Raw genomic sequence first — 23,340 nt, 5'->3', positions numbered from 1 at the left:
TGTAAGCTGACTTCTCAGATCCCTCCTTGAAATGAAAGCGGGCGGTAAGTAACTACTTTAGTTACAAGTGATTGATTTTCAGTTTTTTTAACCCTAAAAAGTGTATAATTACATATTTCGTCGACAGTTATAAACATTCCAGTTTCTATTTCATCATAATCAGGGCTGAAGTTTATTAAATATCTAAAAATGTAGACTTAACGTTAGATCTGTTACTAACCCGGTAACCAGTAACGTTATTGGAATAAACTTTATTTGCCGAAGTATAAATATTCTATTAATCATAACAATGTTGATGAAGTTGTTTTAGTAAATATTAATGTAATATCTCCTAAATTGAGCTCAGTTATGCTCTGTCCCACGACTGGTTTATCAATAAGGAGGGAAAACTGGCTACTGGTTGCGAGCATGTCAAAACTGCCATTGCAAAGCAACAAAACTAATCGTTATTATATAAAATGTGTGTTTTCTAGTAATATTAATAAGCTTTAAAGCATTTTAAACAATTTAGACTCAAAAACGATGTAAATAATCTCTCTTGGTGACCTATATTTCGCAATGCAGCTTTCCAGTATACCACCATCCCAGTACCATGGTAATACCTTGTTTTACTGGTCTTGTACCATAGTAATACCATGATATTCTTTGAAGTACATTGGTATAACATAAATATCATTGCTTATGATTATAGTGATATATTGGCACCATAGTGTGTATCTAAGTGCAATGGTATAGTGAAAAATATTTTGTCATCTTTAGGCCTATACCATAGTACCACTAAAGTACTTTTTGCATTGCTCAAGCAATTAACTTTCGTCTTTATTTATATTTAATGGCCAACTTCAATATCTAGTGGGCAGAGTGACCAGTATATAGAAGACATGTCATAAAATGCAGTTTAATGCTGATGAATATGAATAATTCTGTTGATGAGACATTAGTTATTAATATCGATCATCTCAAAATGGCTAGGCCAATAAAATAGTGATGAAAGAAACATTTGCAAAATTACAGTTCATGAAGATCTTTGGCCACAAGCTGATTTGTAATTGCATTTTCAGTTTCTTTATTGCATTTTGGATGCATTGTGTTTGTGTTAATTGTGAATTTCTTCTTCCTCATCTCCAGTGCTCCACTGTCGATGTGCCAAATGTTTCTCTCTGCCTGTCCGGAAGCGGGTGCGAAAGCGTGCATCTGCCGTCACGCTGCTGTCTCTTCCTGAAGAGCTGCTCCTGTGTGTTCTCCAATGCCTTTCCGCTGAGGATCTCCTCGCCGTCAGAGCTGTTAGTCCAGCCGGATGCAAGCGTCTAACCTTATAAAGCCGCCATTACCAAAAAGTGGTTTTCTAATGGTAAATGTCATTTGATTCCGCAGGTTCATTCTCATCTTCGAGACATTATTGATAGTAACTCAAGCGTCTGGGCACGAGTGAGTTTCAAAGACCGCTGGCCGGCCCCTGATACCGTTTGGTTGTTTGAGAGGTATGATATATACTAACATTTTCACCAGTTTCCACCCTGTTTTCAGTTGTTTGTGACTACAGATGAGGACCTTAAAATTCATTCACATTAATTTGTGGACCAGTTTGTGAAATTTATTTAAAACAAGTGCATCGAAAGGACCTTGTGTAGATAGATTCACTGTAGAAACACTTTTTTCTTTTCTTTCTCAAATTAAATGATATTTCCAGGTTTTCAATTATTCTGGAAACTAGGGCTGCATGATTAATCAAAATTAAACCAAAGTCACGTTGAGTGATTGAATCACAAAGACTGTGATTTAATTAAATAAATATGTGCTGCGTGTTTCAAAAATGAGTTTATTTCAAAATAAAGGTTTGGTGGTTTAACATTTTAAAATGAATAATTAAGACATGCATACACACACACACACATATATATATATATATATATATATATATATATATAGAGAGAGATTAGTGTTATTTTATAGCTGTGAAGTAAAATGATTAGGCAAGGCAAGTTTATTTATATAGCACAACGGTAATTAATGTAAAGTGCTTTACATTAAAAAGGAATTAAAATAATCACAACAGATGCACAAGAAATAAAAGTACAGAATAGAATGATTTAAAATAAATTTTAAAATAAACTTAAAAATAAAGATGATTTTTTATATATATATATATATATATATATATATATATATATATATATATATATATATATATATATGAGAAGAGTTTATTTGCAAAAACGGATAACTCAGTTTTTGTAATTTTTCAAAAATCATGTTTTTTACTATGTTATCATGTTTTTATTGTGTTAGTTAGCTATATTTTTTTGTTATTTCTTAACCTAATCAAAATAACCTAACTGCAGTTGGATTGAGATTAATTGGAATGCACAATGAAAGAACATGATTTTTGAAAACTGTTAAAAACGGATTTATCTGTTTTTGCAAATGAACTCTTCATATATAGTGATGCTACAAATGAGATTCCATCTTTGAAGTCTATTAGAATCTTTTTACACAATCATTCTCTTAACGGAATTGCATTTTAAATCGAGTTTTAAATCGACACTCACGTCAAACAGCTGAAGGACTCTAGCCAGACAATACAGTAACGTCCCTCTCCGGCCCTGGAAAGACAAGACAGAAGAAAGAGATATAATTACACTTTTTCTTTTAATTTTGTAGAAAGAAAATTATCCCAACATTGAGAAAATATAAAAACAATTATAATAATAATTTTATATATATATATATATATATATATATATATATATATATATATATATATATAATGTGATTTGCTTATAATTATAGTATTTCTTATTTTAATATTATTATTTGATAATATTGAAAAATATATATTATTATTATTATTTCCTTAGTTTTGCCTAAATTGTGCTTGCTAGTGCCTGTTTGATATCCATATTTTAAAACTTCTCACTTTCAAGACAGATTAGTACAAGTTTTTTGTTTTTGACTTTATTTTTAATGTCATTTTCTCATTAATTGTCCTCTACAATATCTAGAGCTGCAGAGAAAGGGAACTTCGAAGCTGCTGTGAAACTAGGGATTGCGTATTTGTACAATGAAGGACGTAAGTTTCTGCTCTCATTCCCAGTGTTCCTGTGTCTTTATGGATTGATTGATTTAATTGTCTGACTGGCTGATCAAAGCTGTAGTGACGTGTAAATGTTCTGCAGCTTCGCTCAGTGAGGAGGGACGTGCCGATCTGTGCGGCCGCATGGCATCGCGGTTCTTCAGTCTGGCCGAGAGCCTCAGGTCCCCGCTCTCCGACCCGTTCATCTGGCTCTTCATCCGGCCGCCGTGGTCCATGTCTGGCGGCTGCTGTAAGGCTGTGGTGTACGACCGACTCGAAGCTGAGTGCGAGACCAACCTGGTGAGCCATGCCTGAGTATCCTAGCATTCATAGCCACTACACCTCCTCCAGGACCAATGTTTCTGTTTTCTTTTATTAAGATATTAATGTAAGCATTAAACTTACTTGAATTCAATATGAAATGGCTATTCACATTTTAAAAGGGATATTTAATCAGACAAAATTCAGATTGAGAACTATAAGCAGAATATTTTATATAATATATATGTCAATGTTGGGTAATTTTCTTTCTTATTATATTATAGGTGTAATTTATATCTCTTTCTTCTGTCTTGTCTTTCCAGGGCCGGAGAGGGACGTTACTGTATTGTCTGGCTAGAGTCCTTCAGCTGTTTGACGTGAGTGTCGATTTAAACCTCAATTTAAAATGCAATTCTGTTAAGAGAATGATTGTGTAAAAAGATTCTAATAGACTTCAAAGATGGAATCTCATTTGCAGCATCACTGAATTGCTTCTTCTCAAAGTCGAGATGCTTATAGACACCTGGTCATGTTGGGTTTGGGTTGCTCATTTTATGTCTTCTGTGAAAGGGTTTTATCATTTGTACTTCTCATAGTCAGAAGGTCCTAAACTTCTCTCATCAAAACCCCTCAGACTGAATCCATATCAAATGAGCAGCAGGTGTTAAACACGGTTCGTGACTCTATGTTTATCAGGATGAGGAGAAGCGTGACGAGGCTACGGCGATGCTGAAGGAGTCGGCGCGTTGCGGGAGCGTGCAGAGCTCGTATCTGCTGTGGGAAATGAACCGCGGGACGTCGGTAAGACTTCCTCTGGACTCGCTGATCATTATTAGTCCTGTTTCTCTGCTATTGATGCTGATGGCTGGTTTGATAATCTGTCTGCAGACGGCTGACCCTGGCAGGCATCTGCAGTGTATGCGCACGCTCCGGGACTACGCTGCCAAAGGATGTTGGGAAGCTCAGGTGACTGCAGAAAATGTTATGTGCATGGAATATTGCATTCAAAATTGACCTCATGTGGTTTTTTGATACATATTTTTAATCTTAATGTGCGTGATAAAGTTATTTATTCATTTAATTTTTTTGCAGAAATATTTATTTTAAATATATAACATAAATATATATTTACATAGTAATGTATATAATATTATTTCTCTTTTGGAGACCAGAATTTTTTTTTTTTTTTTTCTTTGAAGAATATTTATTTAATTTATTTAAAAGAAATATTTATTTTTAATATATAAAATAATATTGTATATATTATGTAAATATATACTAAAATATTTATTTTGTCCTTTTGAGGACCAAATTTAGTTTGCCTTTTCTTTTCTTTGTCTTTTTTCTTTTCTTTTGCATTTTATGTCATTATTATTATTATTGAGAATGAAAATAATTGCTTGCTTTTTTTTTTTTTTAAATGTATAAAGATATTTAAAGGAAAACATTTTCTTTACATAATTATATACATTATTATATAAATATATTTATATTGTGAGGACCAGATTTAGTTTTAGACTTTGTTCAGCATTTCATTATCATAAACAAAAGAAAATATTTTTTATCACTTTTATCAGATTTGTTGTTTATATATATATATATATATATATATATATATATATATATATATATATATATATATATATATATATATATAGTTTGTTTTTATTAGCATGAATAAAGCCATGGTAGATGGCATGATGCTGAATTGTAAACAAACATCTTGTCTTTTGTTTGACGGCTCAGCGTTCAATTTATTTTCATATTTTGACCTTTGCTGTCTGAACGTGACGTCTGTGGTGGGAGTGTGTTTGGTGAAGTCATTACCAATCATCCGTCTCCATTATATCTCCATTCTCACGATGCCTGTGCTCTGAGCACGCTCATAATGGAAGTGCACGGCCTGGGAAAGCTGCGTCATAATTCCCGTCATCTCATGTGGAGCTTTTCTCTGCCATTGTTGACATTTATTTAATAATAATCAGCAGCTGTGCCAGATTGAATGCCACTCTTACGTGTGTAAATAAGCTTGTATGGGGGCTTCAAATGAAGAGTGATCTTTTTAATGCCATAGTCTGTACATTTGTGACGCCATATTGAACACACATACACACATTCTGGGTTTCATGTTGGTCTGATTTGCCTGTTCTGGTCTCCCAGCTGGCATTTGCGAAGTCATGTGGCGCCGCAAACCCTCTGGGTCTGGAGCCGCGGGCCTGCGCTGAACTTGTGGCCCAGTTCTTCCACTCCGGACCTTCACCCCTGAAATACCCACAAAACCTGCAGGGACAGGACATCACCACTAAGAGGTACAACATCAACGCTTCCGATGATTAAAAATAATCCTGCAGTTAATAGACATGGAAAACCTGGAACTATAAGAGCATTTTGTGATTTCTAGGACTGAAAAGTTAGTGTCACAGATTTTTTTTAAATTGTTTTGGTTTTAAAAGATTTCAAATTTAAAAGATTTAAAAATGTATATTATTATTATTGTTATTTAGTGTTATTATTATTATTATTATAAGTAATATTTGGAAGTTAAATTTTAAATAAAATGTATAAAAATAAAGATTAAATAGAAAGATTAGAAATGTTGCTTTAGCAGCTAACCAAAATAAGTTGCTAAATTACTAAAAAACAACAATAGCAATATAGAAATATTCAAAAATGAAAGTTCTGAACAACAAAATTACTAAAACAAAGCTATTTAGAAATATTTTGTAAAGACAATAAAAATGACAAAATCACATAACAAAATGTCTAAAACTTAAAGCTACTGAAATATTTAAATATAAATGACCAAAACAAATAACATAATTAAACTACATAGAAATGTAAAACATAAAATTAAAGAAAAGTTTATAACAAAATTACTAAAACTTAATGCTATAGAAATGTAACTAAAAATAAGACAGGCCAGCACATTACATTTCTATAGAAATATTGAAATACTATTAAAAATGCTAAAAGCTATATAGAAATATAAAAAAAACCCTAATAAAAATTTAAAACTACTAAACAACAAATTTACAAAAACAAAGCTATATAGAAATATTTTATAAAGCATTTAACAAAGTGACTAAAACCTAAAGCTAAATAGAAATATTAAAAAAGTAATGAAATTTCTAGAACTTGCAGCAAAATTACTAAAAAACACTGAAAAGATAATTTAAATTATTAATAAATATTAGAGATGGTGTGTATAAATAATACTGAAATAACATTTGAGTGTTGCATGATTTAAAAAAAAAAAAAAAAAAAATTATTGGCAGCAAAACCCTTGTAAATATATTGTGAATATTCAAATACGTATTTCTAAGACCTAGTGGTGGCTAAACAAATTTCCTGTCTGGCCCATGAATGTCAGTACTTCAAGCAATATTTGGCATTTTTGTTGATAAAATGAAGGTCAGATTGGCCATAGTGGATTTAATTCTCTAAATTTGTTAATTAAATCAGATTTATTGAACACATCCTTGCTTTTTTATATATATATCCATGTTTCCCCCTCATCACTCCTGTATTTTGGCAGGTATATTCTAGTGGACTGGCTGGTGGAGGTGACCACCATGAAAGACTTCTCCAGCCAGGTGCTGCACGTGACCATCGGCTGTGTGGACCGCTATCTGAGCCTGCGCTCAGTGCCCAAGGCCCAGCTGCAGCTGCTGGGCATCGCCTGCATGGTGATCAGCACACGGTGAGCAGCCACACACCACACAGACGCCCTGTGAAAGCTGTGCTCAACTGAACTCTTTCTGACTCGTCTGACCCCTCAGATACATCAGCAAAGAGATCCTGACCATCCGCGAGGCCGTGTGGCTCACAGACAACACCTATCAGTACGAGGACCTGGTGCGCATGATGGGGGAGGTCATCTCTGTACTGGACGGGAAGATACGGGTCAGTTAACATAACCTTGTGTCTGAAGTTCAGAGTTCAGTGCCAAAACTGAGAGAACTGCGTACTTACGAGGCATTTTAACTATTTTTACACGTCGTGCATTCAAATCGTTTAATCACCTTGTAAAGTTGTCCAAGTTCTTAGCAATGCATATTACTAATCAAAAGTTTGATATATTTACAGTAGGAAATGTACAAAATATCTTCATGGAACATGATCTTTACTTAATATCCTAATAATTTTTGGCATAAAAGAAAAATCGATAATTTTGACCCATACAATGTATTGTTGGCTTGCTACAAATTAAAAATTCTAATTAAAAACAGATTATTTTACTCTATTTTTAGACTTTTATTTAGAGTGCCAGCCTGCATTCTAACATAAAACAAAAAGAACTTGGAAACACTTGTCAATTAAGATTTTTTTTTTATATCTGATAGTTACATTTACATTTCCAATAACTGATATGCAGAACCAATGTTTTAAGACTAATTTTGCATTTAATAATAATAAAAAGTAGGGCTGCACGATAAATTGCATGTGATTGTCATGCGTATCCCGTCATTTAAGCCGGTTCTATGATTAGCAGTAAATCGCTATCACGTGCTTTCAGATGGAGCGGCATTTAATACACAGAGCCGTAGTTCACTGACAAGCTACGCAATATCGCGTTCAAAATCACAGATGAATCACCTTCGATTATGAACGCGATATTGCGTAGCTTGTCAGCGATCTACGGCTCTGTGTATTAAAGGGGTGGTTGATTGCTATTTCACCTTTTTAACATTAGTTAGTGTGTAATGTTGCTGTTTAAGCATAAACAATATCTGCAAATTTACGAAGCTGAAAGTTCAATGCAAACGGAGATATCGTCTTTTAAAATTCTGGCAGTTTAATGCCTATAAAAACGGCTCGTAGGGACTACAATGAGTTACTTCCCGGGTCCGTTACGTCACGAACCCAGATAAACCCTGCCCTTGGGAACATGTAATGAAGGGGGGCGAGGCCATGCTGTGCTGCTTTAGAGAAGAGGAAGAGAAAACTAGGGGTGCATGTAAAAATCTATTCATATATGAATCGCGATTCTGTTTTCTAAAGATTCTAATGGATTCACAAGTTTCAAAATCAATGTTCTAAAGCAGCAGTTCTTAATACTGTTCCTCGCATCGCCCTGCTCTGCATTTTTCTCTCTCTCTCTCTCATTCAATTCATCAGCTCAGCTCCAACAATGAACTGTTCCATTTATACACTTATTTTTACATAGCTATGAGAAACGTTATACATGGATGCATGTGCATTTGCTGTACTGTATTAAAGCTTTAATAACAATAAAACTGTATATTAAAAGCTTACATAGTAGCATTTACAAATAACAGCATATCTAAAAGTATGAGACAACAACAAACAAAAAATTTAGGCCTACCATTAAAAGCCGTGCTTGCACAGGTTCTGCACGATCCTCTTCCGGAGCACATGTCGCTGAGGTGAGGGGTGGGACGATTAGACGCACACTGGCGGTTTAGCCAATCACAACACACCGGGCCAGCTACCCAATCAGAGCCCATCGTGTGTTTCCGAGGGAGGGGCTTAAAACCAGGAAATAATCGGGGCGTTTATCAGAGAAGGGATGGAGCGGTGTAGAATAAAGTTAAATTATATGAAAAATAATGCGTTGTTTTTTTTTAAGAAGCATTAACAAGTTAGACTGCACCCCATAAACACAATCAAGCCTACAAAAAAAACAGTCAACCACTCCTTTAAATGCAGCTCCATCTGAAAGCAGGTGATGGCGGTTTACTGCTAACCACAGAACAGGTTTAACTGATGAGATGCGCATAACAATCACATGCGATTAATAGTGCAGCCCTAATAAAAAGTCAATATGACTTCCTGTTTAAAGCACAGCAGCGCAATGACAAAGAAGTACCAAATGGTGCCATTTTATCTGTAAAACTGATATTTAAGAACTAATTACATGGAAGACAGATTATCAGTCTGTCTCTAATAAAAGATTATCTCACAGATGTTCAAAGCCAGGCTTTCTTTTCATTTCCTTTATATTACCTATTTAATGGTGCTTTTGTATTGACTAACCAATGAACATGTTAATGTTGTGTTTCAGACCCCCACAGTGCTGGATTATGGGAAGGTGCTGCAGTCTCTGCTGCCTGTGGAGCGGCGCAGCTCTCACCTCTTCAGCTACATCTGTGAACTCTCTCTGCTCTGCTCGCCCCTCACCGTCCCGGGACCGGCCCGACTCGCCAGCGCCATCCTGCTGCTCACCCGAGCGCTGCACAACTACGGTACCGCTGCCGTCACACTGAACACATGAAGCATTAGGGATGTAACGATTCACTCAACTCCCGATATGATTCGATTCACGATTTTGATTTCACGATTCGGCTTTCTCACGATTTAGTTAAACAAAATGAGTTTGAAGACAAATTATACAGTAAATGAGAAGGTGTCATTTTACTAGGCTATTGCTGCACGTTTCTTTGTGAAATTGAAATATAACAAAACTATATAGAAATTTTAAAGTGCCCCTATTATGGATTTTTGAAAATTACCTTTCATGCAGTGTGTAACACAGCTCTAAGTGAAAGAAAACATCCCGCAAAGTTTTAAATCTGAAAGTGCACCGTGTATAAAGTTATTATCTCTCAAAAGAAAGAGTTGACTCTGAATCATTGAAACGAGTCGTTTTTAAAACGAATCCCAAGCCGTTTCATGTTAAAGTCAACATGAAACATTAGCATATTGCCCGCCCACTTGTTGGTCTTTTTGCTTTGGTTTGAATGAAAATGCAAATTCATTCTTTGCCACTAGGTGCCGCTTTTGAAGCGTAAAATAAAGCAATAAGCCCCAAGAAGCCGTGGTTTACATTGAATTTATAACAGATAAGAGGCTTAGCTGTTATAAATTCACTGTAAACCACGGCTTCACGGGCTTATTGCTTTTATAAAATGGTTATTCCATATACGTAGCAAGGCTTCACAAAATAAAGCAAAGCAAATAAAATTTAATGATATTAATAAAAACATTATTCTTCCACCAAACAATGTAGTTCCTCTGAAACGGTTGTGGTAGCAACAAAGTGGTTTCCGAGCAACACAGGCATAAACAAAGGTGTGTGTTTGTGGAGTAATTTACAACAGCTTCAAATGCGGCTCAACCAATCAGAATTCAAGGATCTGTATGCTATGCTAGTACATAAGCTAACGAATACAGACATTAATTATCATATAACCTAGTTTAAACAGCATTTATCATAACATGATTTTTGTAGGAATTGTAATCAGGCACTAAAGAGAGTACCTATTAAAAGTAATTTGAACCAATGGGATTGCATGGGGTCCTAATGGAGATTTTGAGGGGGGACTCGATTTGTCACCACACCGGAACCAAAGCTACTAGAAGGCAAGCCTGCAACCATTAGCCGAAAATGCGTAACGGCTAATGCTAACGCTTCCGGTCTGGCAGTACGTGGGAAAGGAGACCACGTTTTTTTTTAATGAATGTTAATGGAGGAGAGGCTTCACTACGCTGAATAAAAAGCTTTTTAGAGGAAAAGGCTTATTTAATGAATCGACAGCCTGTCTGCTAATCTTCAACATGTTTTACGTTAAACAATACTTTTGGATTTAACTATTTTTAGAGTTTACACCGAAAAAAAACACACAGTTTTTTAAGAGGAGTCACTGACTTTTTGCGACAAGTGGGATTCAGCTTACGGCACTTCCCATTCATTCCTATGGGATCCATAAACGGCAATTGAGTGTTGCACAACTCTGACTGAAGTGTGACCCATAATAATAGGGGCACTTTAAAACAAACCTCAAATCAAAAAACTAAGATGCACAAATAAAAGAAATCTCTTCATATAAACAAACAAAGGGCATGTTCACACTTGGCGTCTTTTTTGACAAGAAAAAGTTGACGAGCACTTTTTTTAGTAAATTAAAAGCTGGCAGCATTTTGGTTACAAATAGCAGCTGAAGGCACCTTTTGTTACTATAACAACAGCTGCAACGGTAGCCTAGCACTGTGTGCTGCAGAAATGTCGAGAGAGAGTAAAAAGTTGGCTTTTGAAGTTAACGGGGAGGGTAATGTCGGTTCACAACGACGTTTGTGGGTGCGCAACATTTACACGGGAAAGAAACAGTTTGGTGCTGACAACAGTTTAGTCCAGGAGCTCCGGTTGGATGATGCACGGTTTGCATCATATTTTAGACTAGATAGAGTTTCGTACTCATATCATACAACTCCTTGTGCTCTGAAACTAGTACGATCTGTCCACCAGCTATCTTCTCTATTTTTCTTGTTGTTTTTATGGAAACGACTCAATACTTGCTTGTCATTGGTCAGCTGTCAAAAAGGCGCTTCAATTTGAAAAGACGCTCTAAGCTACAGAAAAAGACACCGGCGGTGGTGTTTTAAAAAGCACTCAGGACATTTTTGAAAACACTGTTTACTTCATAGGATTATAATGTTAAAACAGATGCTGGCAGCTTCAAAAAAGACGCCAAGTGTGAATATAGCCTAAGGCTTTGTCTGCTCTTTCTATTTAAAATTAGAGGTAACCACTGCATTTTAATCATGATACAAACAAAGAGGCAGCATATATGCAGCACGAGCAGTTTCTAATCTAAATTAGACTGTATAATTTCTAAATCTGAAGCAAAACTAGAATGGTCTGACTTTAGTTTTGTGAAACTATACTACATAAAACATATCTGAACGAAACCTGAATGAGACTCTGATTCACTCTCTGCCAGCAGGTGGCCCTTATGAACAGCAATGATGCAGTGTTTCCTGGGTTACCGCTGTAAACAAGTTTATGAACATTATTTTAATATGCATCATTCAGAGCCAAGATGAAAAGAAAATAGCACGTAAACTTTTCTAAAGACAGTCAGTTCCCTCAGAGATGCATTCATATAAACTCCTACTCGTATCGTGATTTGTTTGGCATCTCAACCGATTTGAATCGTCACACATTTGAATCGATTATTCATCGTTACATTCCTATGAATCATTCCACGAGCCTTATTCGAGGTTTTCTAATGTGCGTTTCTCAACAGTTCCCGTGTGGCCTGTCCAGCTGGAGGAAAACACCGGCTTCTCCAAGCACGACCTGGTCTCCTGTGCTTTACTGCTCTACGTCAAGTGGTGAGTGTCCGTGTCAATCACGATCCGTCTAATTTATTCATGCAGAGGACATTTATGGTTATTCTGAGCCTGAGAGAAGCAGCCTTTTCACAGCTTCACTCTGTTGTCGTTTATCGCGTCTGGTCTGTTTCCTCCTCAGTGTTTCCATGGATGCAGTGATGTGCAATCAGGTGGTCGTTATGTTAACGAGGTGTTAACGAGTTATCTGTGCTTGTCGCTTCTGCCCTTTGAGGTGCACAATCAGCGGCTGCTTTAGTACTCCTCTGGGTTTGAGAAGTCATGCTCTTGTTGCTGTAGGGAGATTAAACTTCTGTCCCGCAGCGTCTCGGGAAGATGTACAAATTGGCCTTTTTCAACCCTAGTAAGCAGCCTTGCTTTCTATATAGACAGCTCCCTGCTAAGGTAGCATCTTCGCTGAAGTGGAACCATATATGTGGCTGATTTGAAACGCTGTGATGGACTGTTATTATTATTATTAATTTTTATATTATTATAATGTTTGCTATCGTCATTATTTTTAGTTATTTATTTTACATTATTAGTTATAATATTTGCTGTTAAACTAAACCTAAAACCATAAAAAAATTGCTACTAAAATGCTAACTAAAATAAAATCTATAGGTCAGCTTGTCTAATTTGTTTAGGTTAAGTTGAAATACTAAAGTAACTAATACTAATAAATACTATATAAACACATTTTTAAAAAGCACAAAGTAATGAAAATGACAAGCAAAACATTACTAAACATTTAACTAAAATTAAAGTGAAAACAGAAGTATTAATGTATGAAAATGTATTAATATGATATTTCAGATCTGATACAACAACATTAATAAACAAGAATACGATGATAAATTATAACTAATAACAAATTTAACTAATAATTTGAAAACAATTATAATAAACAAACATAATAATTACAAGTAATCGAATCTAAACTAATTTGTTATTATAATATCGGTAATCACAATTTGTATATGTTTTTGTATCAAATATTAGTTAGAATATTTATCATTTATTATAATTTATTTCTAATAAAATTGTTGTTTACATGTATTAACAGAAAATATCATTCAAAATATTAAAATCAATTATTTTAAAATAACACTGATTATAATTGATATATTATTGTTTTGTGTTGTTTTATATCAGTATATCTAAAAGTAAAATAATTAAATATAAATTGATTCTGAGGTAAACCAATAGATTTTTAAATCGTTTTAAAAAGAATCGTGATAGTTAGGTGAATCAATTTTTTGTTAGCATTATTGCTAAGATAAAAATGTTATTCTGTAATCAGCAAAAGAAAAACTCTGTGTACACATACTGGCTGCAAGTGCATTTGAACAAAAACTGTTTTCTCTCCGTACATTTCAGTTCCTAATCAAATATATTTCTTGTGACATTTCCTGTTTCCTCCTGCCGTCTTCAATCAGTGTTTTCATTGAGCTTGCAGTGCATGCTGGGATTGTTTTCTACACTAAGCATACATTCAAGGACAATGGCTTTTGCCAAAACAAGGCGTAATTTTCTTGCCTACAGGTTGTTTTAGACCTCGATGCCTTAAAATGTGGAAAACGGTGGAAAAAAATTGTAGTGGCGCTGTTGTCTTTTCTTGTGGGTCTTTAGCGTTTTCTCGACGTTATGTTTCTGGCGCTGACTTTTATATATAGCTCTGCCATTGTCTTCAGATCTCACAGGCTGAGACGAGTTACAGCAGTTCTCTCTGAGTGATCTTTGAGTTGAAGAAGCGGGATAATGAGCCGATGTCACACTGACTTTGAGCTCAGTGGGGTCCTAAATCGTGCGGAGCAGGTTAATGTAGTTTGGTTGAGGATTAGGGATGCAACGATATAATTTTTTCTGCTGATAATGATCCAATCTGATACCAGCGCAGGTTTTAAATCGATGTCACTCTTTTGTGTGTTAAACACAATCTACTACATATAGATAACTTCATTTTAATGAAAAAAATATATAATCATGATCTATGACAAAAATACTATTATAAACTAGGTTAGTGGATAATTCAGCAGCAAAAGATACTCTAGAAAAATCATGGGTGCACAATAATTTTATAAAACCTAGTGAAACATTTTTATTTACAAATAAAAGTGAATAAGTGTAGGACTAAATCTGGTAAAATGGTACACGTTGCTCTTTGTGTTGTTGTAAAATACATTCATGAAAAAACAAACAAATGCATTTATATATAAATATACTATAAAATTAAAAGACATTTATTTTAAATCTATAGCACAGTAATGAAGGCAGCAACATATGATAGATAGGACAGAAAAAGAAAGACTATTAAAAATCTTTCATTGCGCAAAAGTATTCTAATACGAAAGGAATAGTATACGCACAATATCGGATTTGGATCGGTGTCATCTGACCGATATCCGATCCACAGAAAATTACCGTATCGGAGTATCCTGAGTATCGGATCGATGCATCCCTATTGAGGATGCGGGTGAGACTGAGCTGTCTGCTCTCTCAGTGGAGATGAATGCTGAGCAGTCAAGCGAGTTTTGATCTGCCCTCTACAGTCTTAACGAAACACTTCTGTTTCAGGTTCAGTTGTGACTCGCATCCTGACCCTAAACTTTTATTTTTCTGTTTTATAAAAATAAATGATTCCAAGTTACATGAAATGCTTGAAATATGCATAATTTGACAATTAGGAAATTGTGAATGTGAAAGTAAAAATTTTAAAATACTAATAGTAGTAATAATAATATGATAGGATTTGTTTTTTATGGTTTATATATGACCTTTAAGATGTAAATTAATTACAGATATATCTAGGCTAATGTAACATTAATATTAATAAACATTATATGATAATTATTGTCAATTATAATGGTTCTAAACTGTAACTAATAAAAAATATTATATCCAATAATTCTAATACTCTAATACAACTTCTAATATTGTTTCTGTATTCAAATTTTTGTGATCAGTATAGTTCTGTTTTTATATCAATTAGTTGTATTTATCATTACTACTAGTTGTATTTTTGAATTATTTTTATTATTGTTTACATGTGTTATATTAGTTATATATTTATTATTACTATTATTATTAAGTTTATATATTAGTTTAAAATATTTAGTGTTTTAATATTGGAATATTCATTTATTATGAATTCTAATATTTATTATTTGTTTTAATATTAGAATGTTAGTAATATTTTTTATGTTGTTGTCCATGTATAACTAGTTATATAATTTTATTTATTATTAATTTAGTTATTCAATATTTGATTTATTTAATTTTTATATTTAGCGTATGTGCATGCATATATATATATATATATATATATATGGCAAACGCGTGGGGAGGGCTGAGCCCATTCGGGACTACGGAGCGTCGGCGGATGTTAAAGAGAACACCGATTTTTCATTCAAACAAATCGACGTAAACTACACATTCGAGTTAATCGATCAAATCGATTTATCGCCCAGCCCTAGTATGTATATATATATACGCTTTTTAGTTTCACTTTCGAGATTGGCGATTGCACGTCTGTGTTTATACTATGATGCAGCAGTATTTACCACACATTTTACAAGATTAGATGTTTGTCAGTTTTGCTCATAATCTGCAAATCTTGTTTCTGATTGCACTTTAACCCCAAGGGGGAAATCCAGATCAAATCCCAGAAGGGAAAATCAAAACAAAATAAAGTTAAAACTTGTTTTGAACAATTTCTTTGTCATCTGCAGATTGATTTTTAAGTAGATGGGGGGAAAAAATCTATTTAAATCGTAAATCGGCTTTTTTGTGAAAAAATCTGGCATTTTTTTTTTTTTTACGCCATATTGCCCAGCCTTAATACATACATACATACACATTTTATTATTTAGAATATTTGTAATCTATTATTAGTTAGTATATTTTTATTTTAATGTTGTTATTAGTTTAATATTATAAAATCTTGTTTACATTACTTTTTTCATCATTATTAATTTAGTTATGAATTTGTTATTTGTTTTAGTTATATTATTATTATTACAATTTTAGTATAAATTTATAGTTTGTGGTTTTATATTATTAATTATAATTTGTCGTAATTTTAGTTTATATATTATTATTATTATTATTATTATTATTTACGGAGTAAATGTTTTGGTTTAATGGTGTCTTTTAAAGCCTCTTGCACACTGTAGAAAGTTTGCCTCAACTTCTAAGAATACTTTGCAAGTCAGAGAGTATTTGTGTTTTTGCTTTGTTGAGCTCATCACTGGCTGATAATTGCCCTTCAGTCGTGACCAAAATCTAGCAAAATGTTTGTTGCATGATTTTCTGTGGGCTGCATCTTTACAATGTCACAGTCAATGCAAAAATCGAAAGCTTTCAATCGAATCAAAGTCTTATGCTCAGTCTCACTGACGTGACTCTTTCTCTCCACTCACAGTTTCGGTCAGGATGTGCCCAAAGACTACAGACACGTGTCTCTGACCGGAGTCAAGCAGAGGTTTGAGGACGACGCGTATCATCAGATTAGCAGAGACGCGGTGAGTGTGCTCGTTTCCTCTCAGAGTCCGCTGTAGTTCATCTGGTGAAGTGTGTGTGACGTGAAGTGTGTTTCTGTGTCAGGTGATGGGCTTTAAGGAGCTCTGTCAGGTGCTGGAGGTCCCAGAGGTTGAGCCGCAGATGGAGGCGCCCAGCGCTAGCAGTCAGCTAACAGAGATGCACACTTTCCTGTCCTCTCCCACCAGCAACAGCAAGAGGTGTGAACTAACGTTACGTGCATATGCCTAAATCCTGTCTAGAGATGCAGGATAATGATAGAGTTTGAACCCTGACTTTTTAAATTTTTCATGTGTAGCCTATAGTGAGTAATGGTCTTCATCTTGTGAGCACAATCTTGGAGTCACAATATTACTACTTGAACACCAAGACCGTTTGAGGAAACGTCAAATATTATTTATTTCAGATTGTAGGGGGCGCTGTAATTTAAGAAAATCCTAAATTCTTTAAATCTAATGGTTGAAATTTGCCACAATTGTATTTTGTGAAGTTTTTTTTTTATGTGCTAGGACCCTGAACAATATTAGGGAAAATATTGTATGTCATATATAAACAGACAAATCCTGATAATTTAATTATATTATATTAATATAATTGTTTAATATAATGTTAGTTAATTGGTTATTGTCATTCGTTTCTTTTTTTTTTTAACATGTTATTTTTGTTTTATATTAGGGATATATAATAGAATCCTCATTCTTAGTTCAATTTATTTTTTTTTGTATTAATTATTAGTTAGATTATTTGTTATCAGTAATTTATCTTTTTTTTATTATTATTATTAAATAATAATTGCATTAATTGTAAAACATTTAAAATAATTTTAGTTTATATAATTTATTTATTTAAAGTAAATTATCAAGGCTGCTTAATAATTTTTAATTAGTAATAATATTTCACAATATTGCTTTTTTAAAATAAAGTAAATGCAACCTTGGTGAGCATAATTTAGTTTACTGACCCAATATTTTGCCTTTTTTTTATTTTATTTATTTATTTTTTTCTTTAAATATATTTGTCTGCATTAATGCTTACATATTTTTATATCAATGCATTTCTAATACTGATGTTTTTTCTGCATCCTTAAGATGATGATTTGTAAAATGTGGGTGGAGAAAAGATTGATGATTTGAATGCATTGTTTCATTTTAAATGTTTTTGTTGATCAGGAGGCGTGAGGACAGCATGCAGGAGCACCGGGGCAGCTTCCTGGCCACGCCCACAGCTGAGCTGTCCACTCAGGAGGAGATGCTACTGGGAGACATCCTGGACTGGAGCCTGGACACTTCCTGCTCCGGCTACGAGGGCGACCAGGAGAGCGAGGGAGAGAAGGACGGAGAAAGTGAGTGGTGGGGGGGGAAATGGCTCATATATCATCTGCATCATATTCTGAATCATCTTCCACAAAAACAATAAGACAAAACCAATTGTTATTGATGCATGAGTCACATTAGTGTCACGACATCTTGAGTTCATCAACTTGAGATTCATGTTGCATGGATTCTGAGCAACCACTTCAGTTTTAGTTCTATTTTTATAGAATATATTTAAAAATATACATTATATACATTATATCATTTTTAATGCAAGGCAAGTTTATTTAAATAATTTCAATGAAAATTAAATTTCATTTCATACACAATGGTAATTCAAAGTGCTTTACATAAAAGGATTTAAAATAATCAAAAAATAATCACAACAATAAAAGCAAGGAATTAAAATTTTGAAATGATTTAAAAATAGAAATAGAAATAGAAAACGATGATGCATAAAATACAGTGCAATCAGTTTGGACGTAGCACAGCGCTCATTCAGTAAATAAGACTAGTACACCTAGAAACTACCCTCATGTCATTCCAATCCTATATATTTCTTTTACTCTGTGAAACTTTCCCCTACTTAAAATAGTGTAACAAACTTAAGTAATTCAAAATTATTTATTAAAATAATGTCTTTATTAGAAACATAATACTTTTTATTAAAATAGTTATTCGTTGAAAAAAAAATTCATAATTCTTTCATTCATTGTTAAATTAACTGCTAAACAAATTACCTTTTAATTAAAAATGATTAAATTAAATTATTTAATTAATTTAATAATAACATTGTTAATATTTCCTTCATTGAAAAATATTATTAAAATTATTTCCCAATTAAATTAACATATTGATTATTTTATGTTAAATTGTTTACACAATGTATTACTGATTAATATTATCATTTAATTTTATATTTAAATTTTTTTTTTATAATTTTAATTAAATTATTAAAACTCACCTTCAATAAGGTGTTTAAAAATGTGATCATTATAATCAAATCGTTAAATCTGTGTCTGTTCCTCGCACAAAGCTTAGCTTTGAAGATTTCAAATAAAGCACACAGCTTGTACTGGTGACTTATGCTGTTTTGTAAAATATTACAGAATCTTGTTGAAGCTGACTTAGTTTTTTTTTTTTTTTTATTACCGTATTGTCCCGAATATAAGATGTACCTTTTGGAAAAAGGCTTTTTGAAAACCAAATCTTGTTTTTTTTTTTTTTCTCTCTCTCTCTGTAAAACATTTTTTCTTAAATTATTTTCAAATTGCATATTTTTCCTATTTTTGTTTTGAAAATATGGTAAATACTGGTAAAATGTACCAATAATGACATTGAAAATATACACTTTTTGATATACCATTGAAATAACAGGTAGCCCATCTGAATTATATAACATTTAGGCATTTATAACATCTCAATTTTAAATTTTATTAACAGTAGAAGTGAAATCTTATTGTAGTCTTCAAATCTGGGTAATGTCTTATGTTTTAAAACCACTTACAGAGGAAGTTTGTTCCCATCAGGCTAACATGACAGTCACGACATATTACATATTTCATGGCACACTCGTTTTATGCGTTTTTGGTGCCACCTATTGTTGTGGGTGTATTACTGACATGTCAAAGCCTAGACCCCGAATATAAGACGACCGCGTTTTTTCAGATGTATTTTAAAGAAAAAAACATCGTCTTATATTCGGGTCAATACGGTACATTTATTTATATTTTTTGCTTTATTTTGTGTATTATGTACGAAGAGAAAATAGTACAATGTGAGCAAAAATAAATAATGTAATTTTCATGGCTATTTCTGTTAAGTTTCATGATATTTGAATAGTCCAAGCACCTCTTCAGTCCCACTCATTAAAGTCTGAAAAGGCAGTTTGATGAGTAACCGAATCTCTTTCTGCCACAGTATCGGCTATGGAGGTGCAGATGGAGCCGGTGGTCGAGTGCGCTGACAGAAAGATGCATTGTTGCGCACTCTCCAGCGATGACGACAGCCTTTGTGAAAAGCCCACCGAGGAGGCGGCAACGGGCGGGAGCGGCAGACCCTGGACACGCCACCTATCCTCCTCTTCTTCCTCGAGCACCTTTTGCACAGACCGCCGCAGCTCGGGCTACTCGTCCATCCAAAGTGTTCCCAGTCCGTCCATCTCTTCCTCTCTGGTCTCTCCCCAAAATCCTGCCGGTTTCTGTCTCCTCCTGCCGCCCGCGCAAAGGACCCGCCGACAGGTGAAGAGGAAAAACACAGCGGCGCACAGCGGAGGAGAGGCGGAGCACGATGAGGACTCAGCCAACGTGGCCTTTCTTAGCCTCTGATTAATTGACAGGAAGCTGTCATCCCTTAACGCATCACTTCCTGGCCGCCCGCCAGGAGCACTTTGGTTCACGGGTGCTGATGGTCTTTATCTCAGAGCAGCGAGAGTGAGATAAAGCGGCTGAAATGTCCATTTCTGAGCTTTAAATACGATTAGAAGAACAAATGTCATGTTTTTTCCTTTCCATAATCCATTTGACTTCAGCTCCCGATGGTGCGAGTGCCTTCGCCCGACTGTTGCTGTTGACAAGCAACGGGATAAATGCCTCAAGTGTGTTAAAATCACTGGAACTGTCACTGTTTTTGAAGTCTTGTGTACGTTGTTACATCTTCGTATTTGAAAAAGCGGACTGTTTACATAAAAGGACTTAAAGTTTATCAAATATGTTTTTTTACGAAGTTACATACATGCAGCTATGGAGAAAACCCACTCAGTCCATGAAGTTTCATGCTAACAAATGCGCTGTCTGAACAAAACTGATTTGTTTACGTGGATGTTTCTCGTCGCGTATTTTGATTATTTATCTGGAACTGTACTGAACGACTCCAGTGTTTTTATATTTGCGCATTGCTTTGCGTTCGCAACAAATCTTCTGCCAAAGTTCTCACATTAACGACATTCATACTGTTTTTCTGCTTGATACCACTGATGTTTTGACCTGTGAAACTTATGGAAGCTTGTTTCCGACACTGAGTGAAAAAAAATGCAACTATTTCTCACAATTTGGACTTTTTTCACACATTTGTGAGTTCTCGCAGTTCTGACTTTTTCTCAGAATTGAATGATTTAAACATTGAGATGTAAACTTGCAATTTTAAGAAAATCAGAATTTAGCTAAATTGTTTTTCTCAGAGTTGTACTTTATAACTCACAATTGTGAGTTTATATTAAGAACAATTGTAAGTTTTCTAATCTAAATCAGAACCACATGATGAAAACTCGCAATTGTGAGAAAAAGTCTGAATTGTGAGAAAAATTTGCAATTGCAAGGGGAAAAAACTTCAATTGCGAGTTTATTTCTCTCAATTCTGAGAAAAGAAGTTAGAATAGCACAATGTAAACTCCATTGCAAATTCTGAATTACGAGATGTAAACTCGCAATTGTAATCAAATCTGAATTGTGAAATATAAATTCTATCTCTCAATTCTGACTTTTTTTTTTTCCAAGAAAAGAAGTCGGAATAGCATGATCAGAGTAGCATGATGTAACCTCACAATTGCGTGGAAAAAAAGGTCAAAATTGCTATAAACTTGCAATTGTCCAAATTGTGAGGTACAAATTTGCAATTACGAGGGGAAAAAAGTCAGAATTCCAAGTTTATATCTCACAGCTTTATAAGTCGCAATTGTGTACTTGCATCTCACAATTCTGAGAAAAAAAGAATAGTCAGAATGGTGGGATAAAAAGTTGCAATTGCCCTTTTTTATTTTATTTAATTTTTTTATCCTGTTGGAAATGAGCTTCCATAGAAACCTGTAAACGTACAGTAAATCTGTATGAATTTCTCATACTTTTACGACAGATCCAATGCAACAGCCGATGAATGTGATCGTTTGACATGCTTTTTCGTAATGACCTCGCGAGATTCTGAGCACTTTTTATGACCCAATGCTGAAAAGCGAAATGATGCTTTGTAATGAGTCTCGATGTTTTATCTTTATATATGCTTGAACAATCAACTGTACGTATATATATTTGTGAGTGTTCGACCGTGTTCATCTGTTTGAGGTTATGACACTAAAAGCATTAAGTTATTATTTTTGTGCAGGTCTTGTTGGTACTGTATGTTGAACATCACTAAGGATTGCAACTGTAAATAATTAGTTCTTGTGTATAAGTGTAAATATATAAATGTATGAAGCTGTGAAAGGCCATGTGAACATGAAAACAGACGCGTTTGTTATATTCTGAAAACCACAATAAAACAATGCAGTAGTTACATTTGCAAGCCCGCATTGTTTCTCTTGCATACTGATGGGAGCTTGTGGTTTGCAACCATTTCATGTCTTTCGCTGCATATTTTAAATCATTATGATTTAGTATCGCTAAAGATCACACTTTATCACTGTGGTTTGGTGATCTCGTGAACATGTTGCTGGTCAAACACTTGTTAAACTGTGGTTTCATCAAAAGATTAACGATGTTAGTCAACAATTACTGAGTTGTGGGTCACATTAAACAAACAAAGGTGTTTTTCGGGTCTGTTGCACCTGAATACTTGCATTAATAATGTGATACAAAATTTGCATGGTTAAAATGTGAACTAGTAAAGACACACACACACACACACACACATATATATATATATATATATATATATATATATATATAAAAATACTTGATTGTTACGTTTTGATTACATTACGGAGTTGTTTTGAAAAAGTAAAAAATAATATAATATTGGAACATACAAATGTGTTATCCAAATCCTTATTAATAAAATGGGTATATTTTTTTGCATGGTTTTCAAAATTCAGCTGGTAAAGGCACAATGCAAATACATAAATGCATATTGTATTCGTTTTTTATTAGTTTGAAAAGAAGAGTTTGCTTCTATTATACATGTATAGTTATTTCCATAAATATATGGTTATTTTATGCATTTCTTTTATTATTAATTCTCAAAAACAATATGCAGAAAATAAGAGATAACAATAAACGATGGTAAATTAAAAATAAATCAAATAAAAAGGAAGGTATTAAATACTTTCAAACTAGAAATACAGTAATTTTGAGAATGCCAAGTCATTAAACA

The 23,340-nt window shown here is 33.9% G+C and overlaps 1 protein-coding gene across 1 annotated transcript in view; it reads left to right on the top strand.

Moving 5' to 3' along the window:
- The window catches only part of ccnf (cyclin F), a 22,707-nt gene extending 168 nt beyond the window's left edge, over positions 1-22,539 (top strand). The window contains exons 1-17 of the mRNA XM_058771843.1: positions 1-44; positions 1,129-1,283; positions 1,375-1,481; positions 3,003-3,070; positions 3,177-3,373; positions 3,658-3,711; positions 4,031-4,135; positions 4,223-4,300; positions 5,495-5,643; positions 6,870-7,034; positions 7,114-7,237; positions 9,360-9,540; positions 12,322-12,409; positions 16,830-16,929; positions 17,012-17,145; positions 18,115-18,287; positions 20,179-22,539. The exon at positions 1-44 is cut by the window's left edge and continues 168 nt beyond it. Coding sequence (XP_058627826.1) covers positions 32-44; positions 1,129-1,283; positions 1,375-1,481; positions 3,003-3,070; positions 3,177-3,373; positions 3,658-3,711; positions 4,031-4,135; positions 4,223-4,300; positions 5,495-5,643; positions 6,870-7,034; positions 7,114-7,237; positions 9,360-9,540; positions 12,322-12,409; positions 16,830-16,929; positions 17,012-17,145; positions 18,115-18,287; positions 20,179-20,585 — 2,298 coding nt within the window. The 5' untranslated portion in view covers positions 1-31 and the 3' untranslated portion in view covers positions 20,586-22,539. The remainder of the gene's footprint in view (positions 45-1,128; positions 1,284-1,374; positions 1,482-3,002; positions 3,071-3,176; positions 3,374-3,657; positions 3,712-4,030; positions 4,136-4,222; positions 4,301-5,494; positions 5,644-6,869; positions 7,035-7,113; positions 7,238-9,359; positions 9,541-12,321; positions 12,410-16,829; positions 16,930-17,011; positions 17,146-18,114; positions 18,288-20,178) is intronic.
- Positions 22,540-23,340: the final 801 nt, after the last annotated feature.

Source organism: Onychostoma macrolepis, chromosome 03 (assembly GCF_012432095.1).
Source record: "Onychostoma macrolepis isolate SWU-2019 chromosome 03, ASM1243209v1, whole genome shotgun sequence".
NCBI lineage: Eukaryota > Metazoa > Chordata > Actinopteri > Cypriniformes > Cyprinidae > Onychostoma > Onychostoma macrolepis.
The sequence above is the reverse complement of the archived record's forward strand: the minus strand, read 5'-3'. Positions and strand labels throughout refer to the sequence as shown.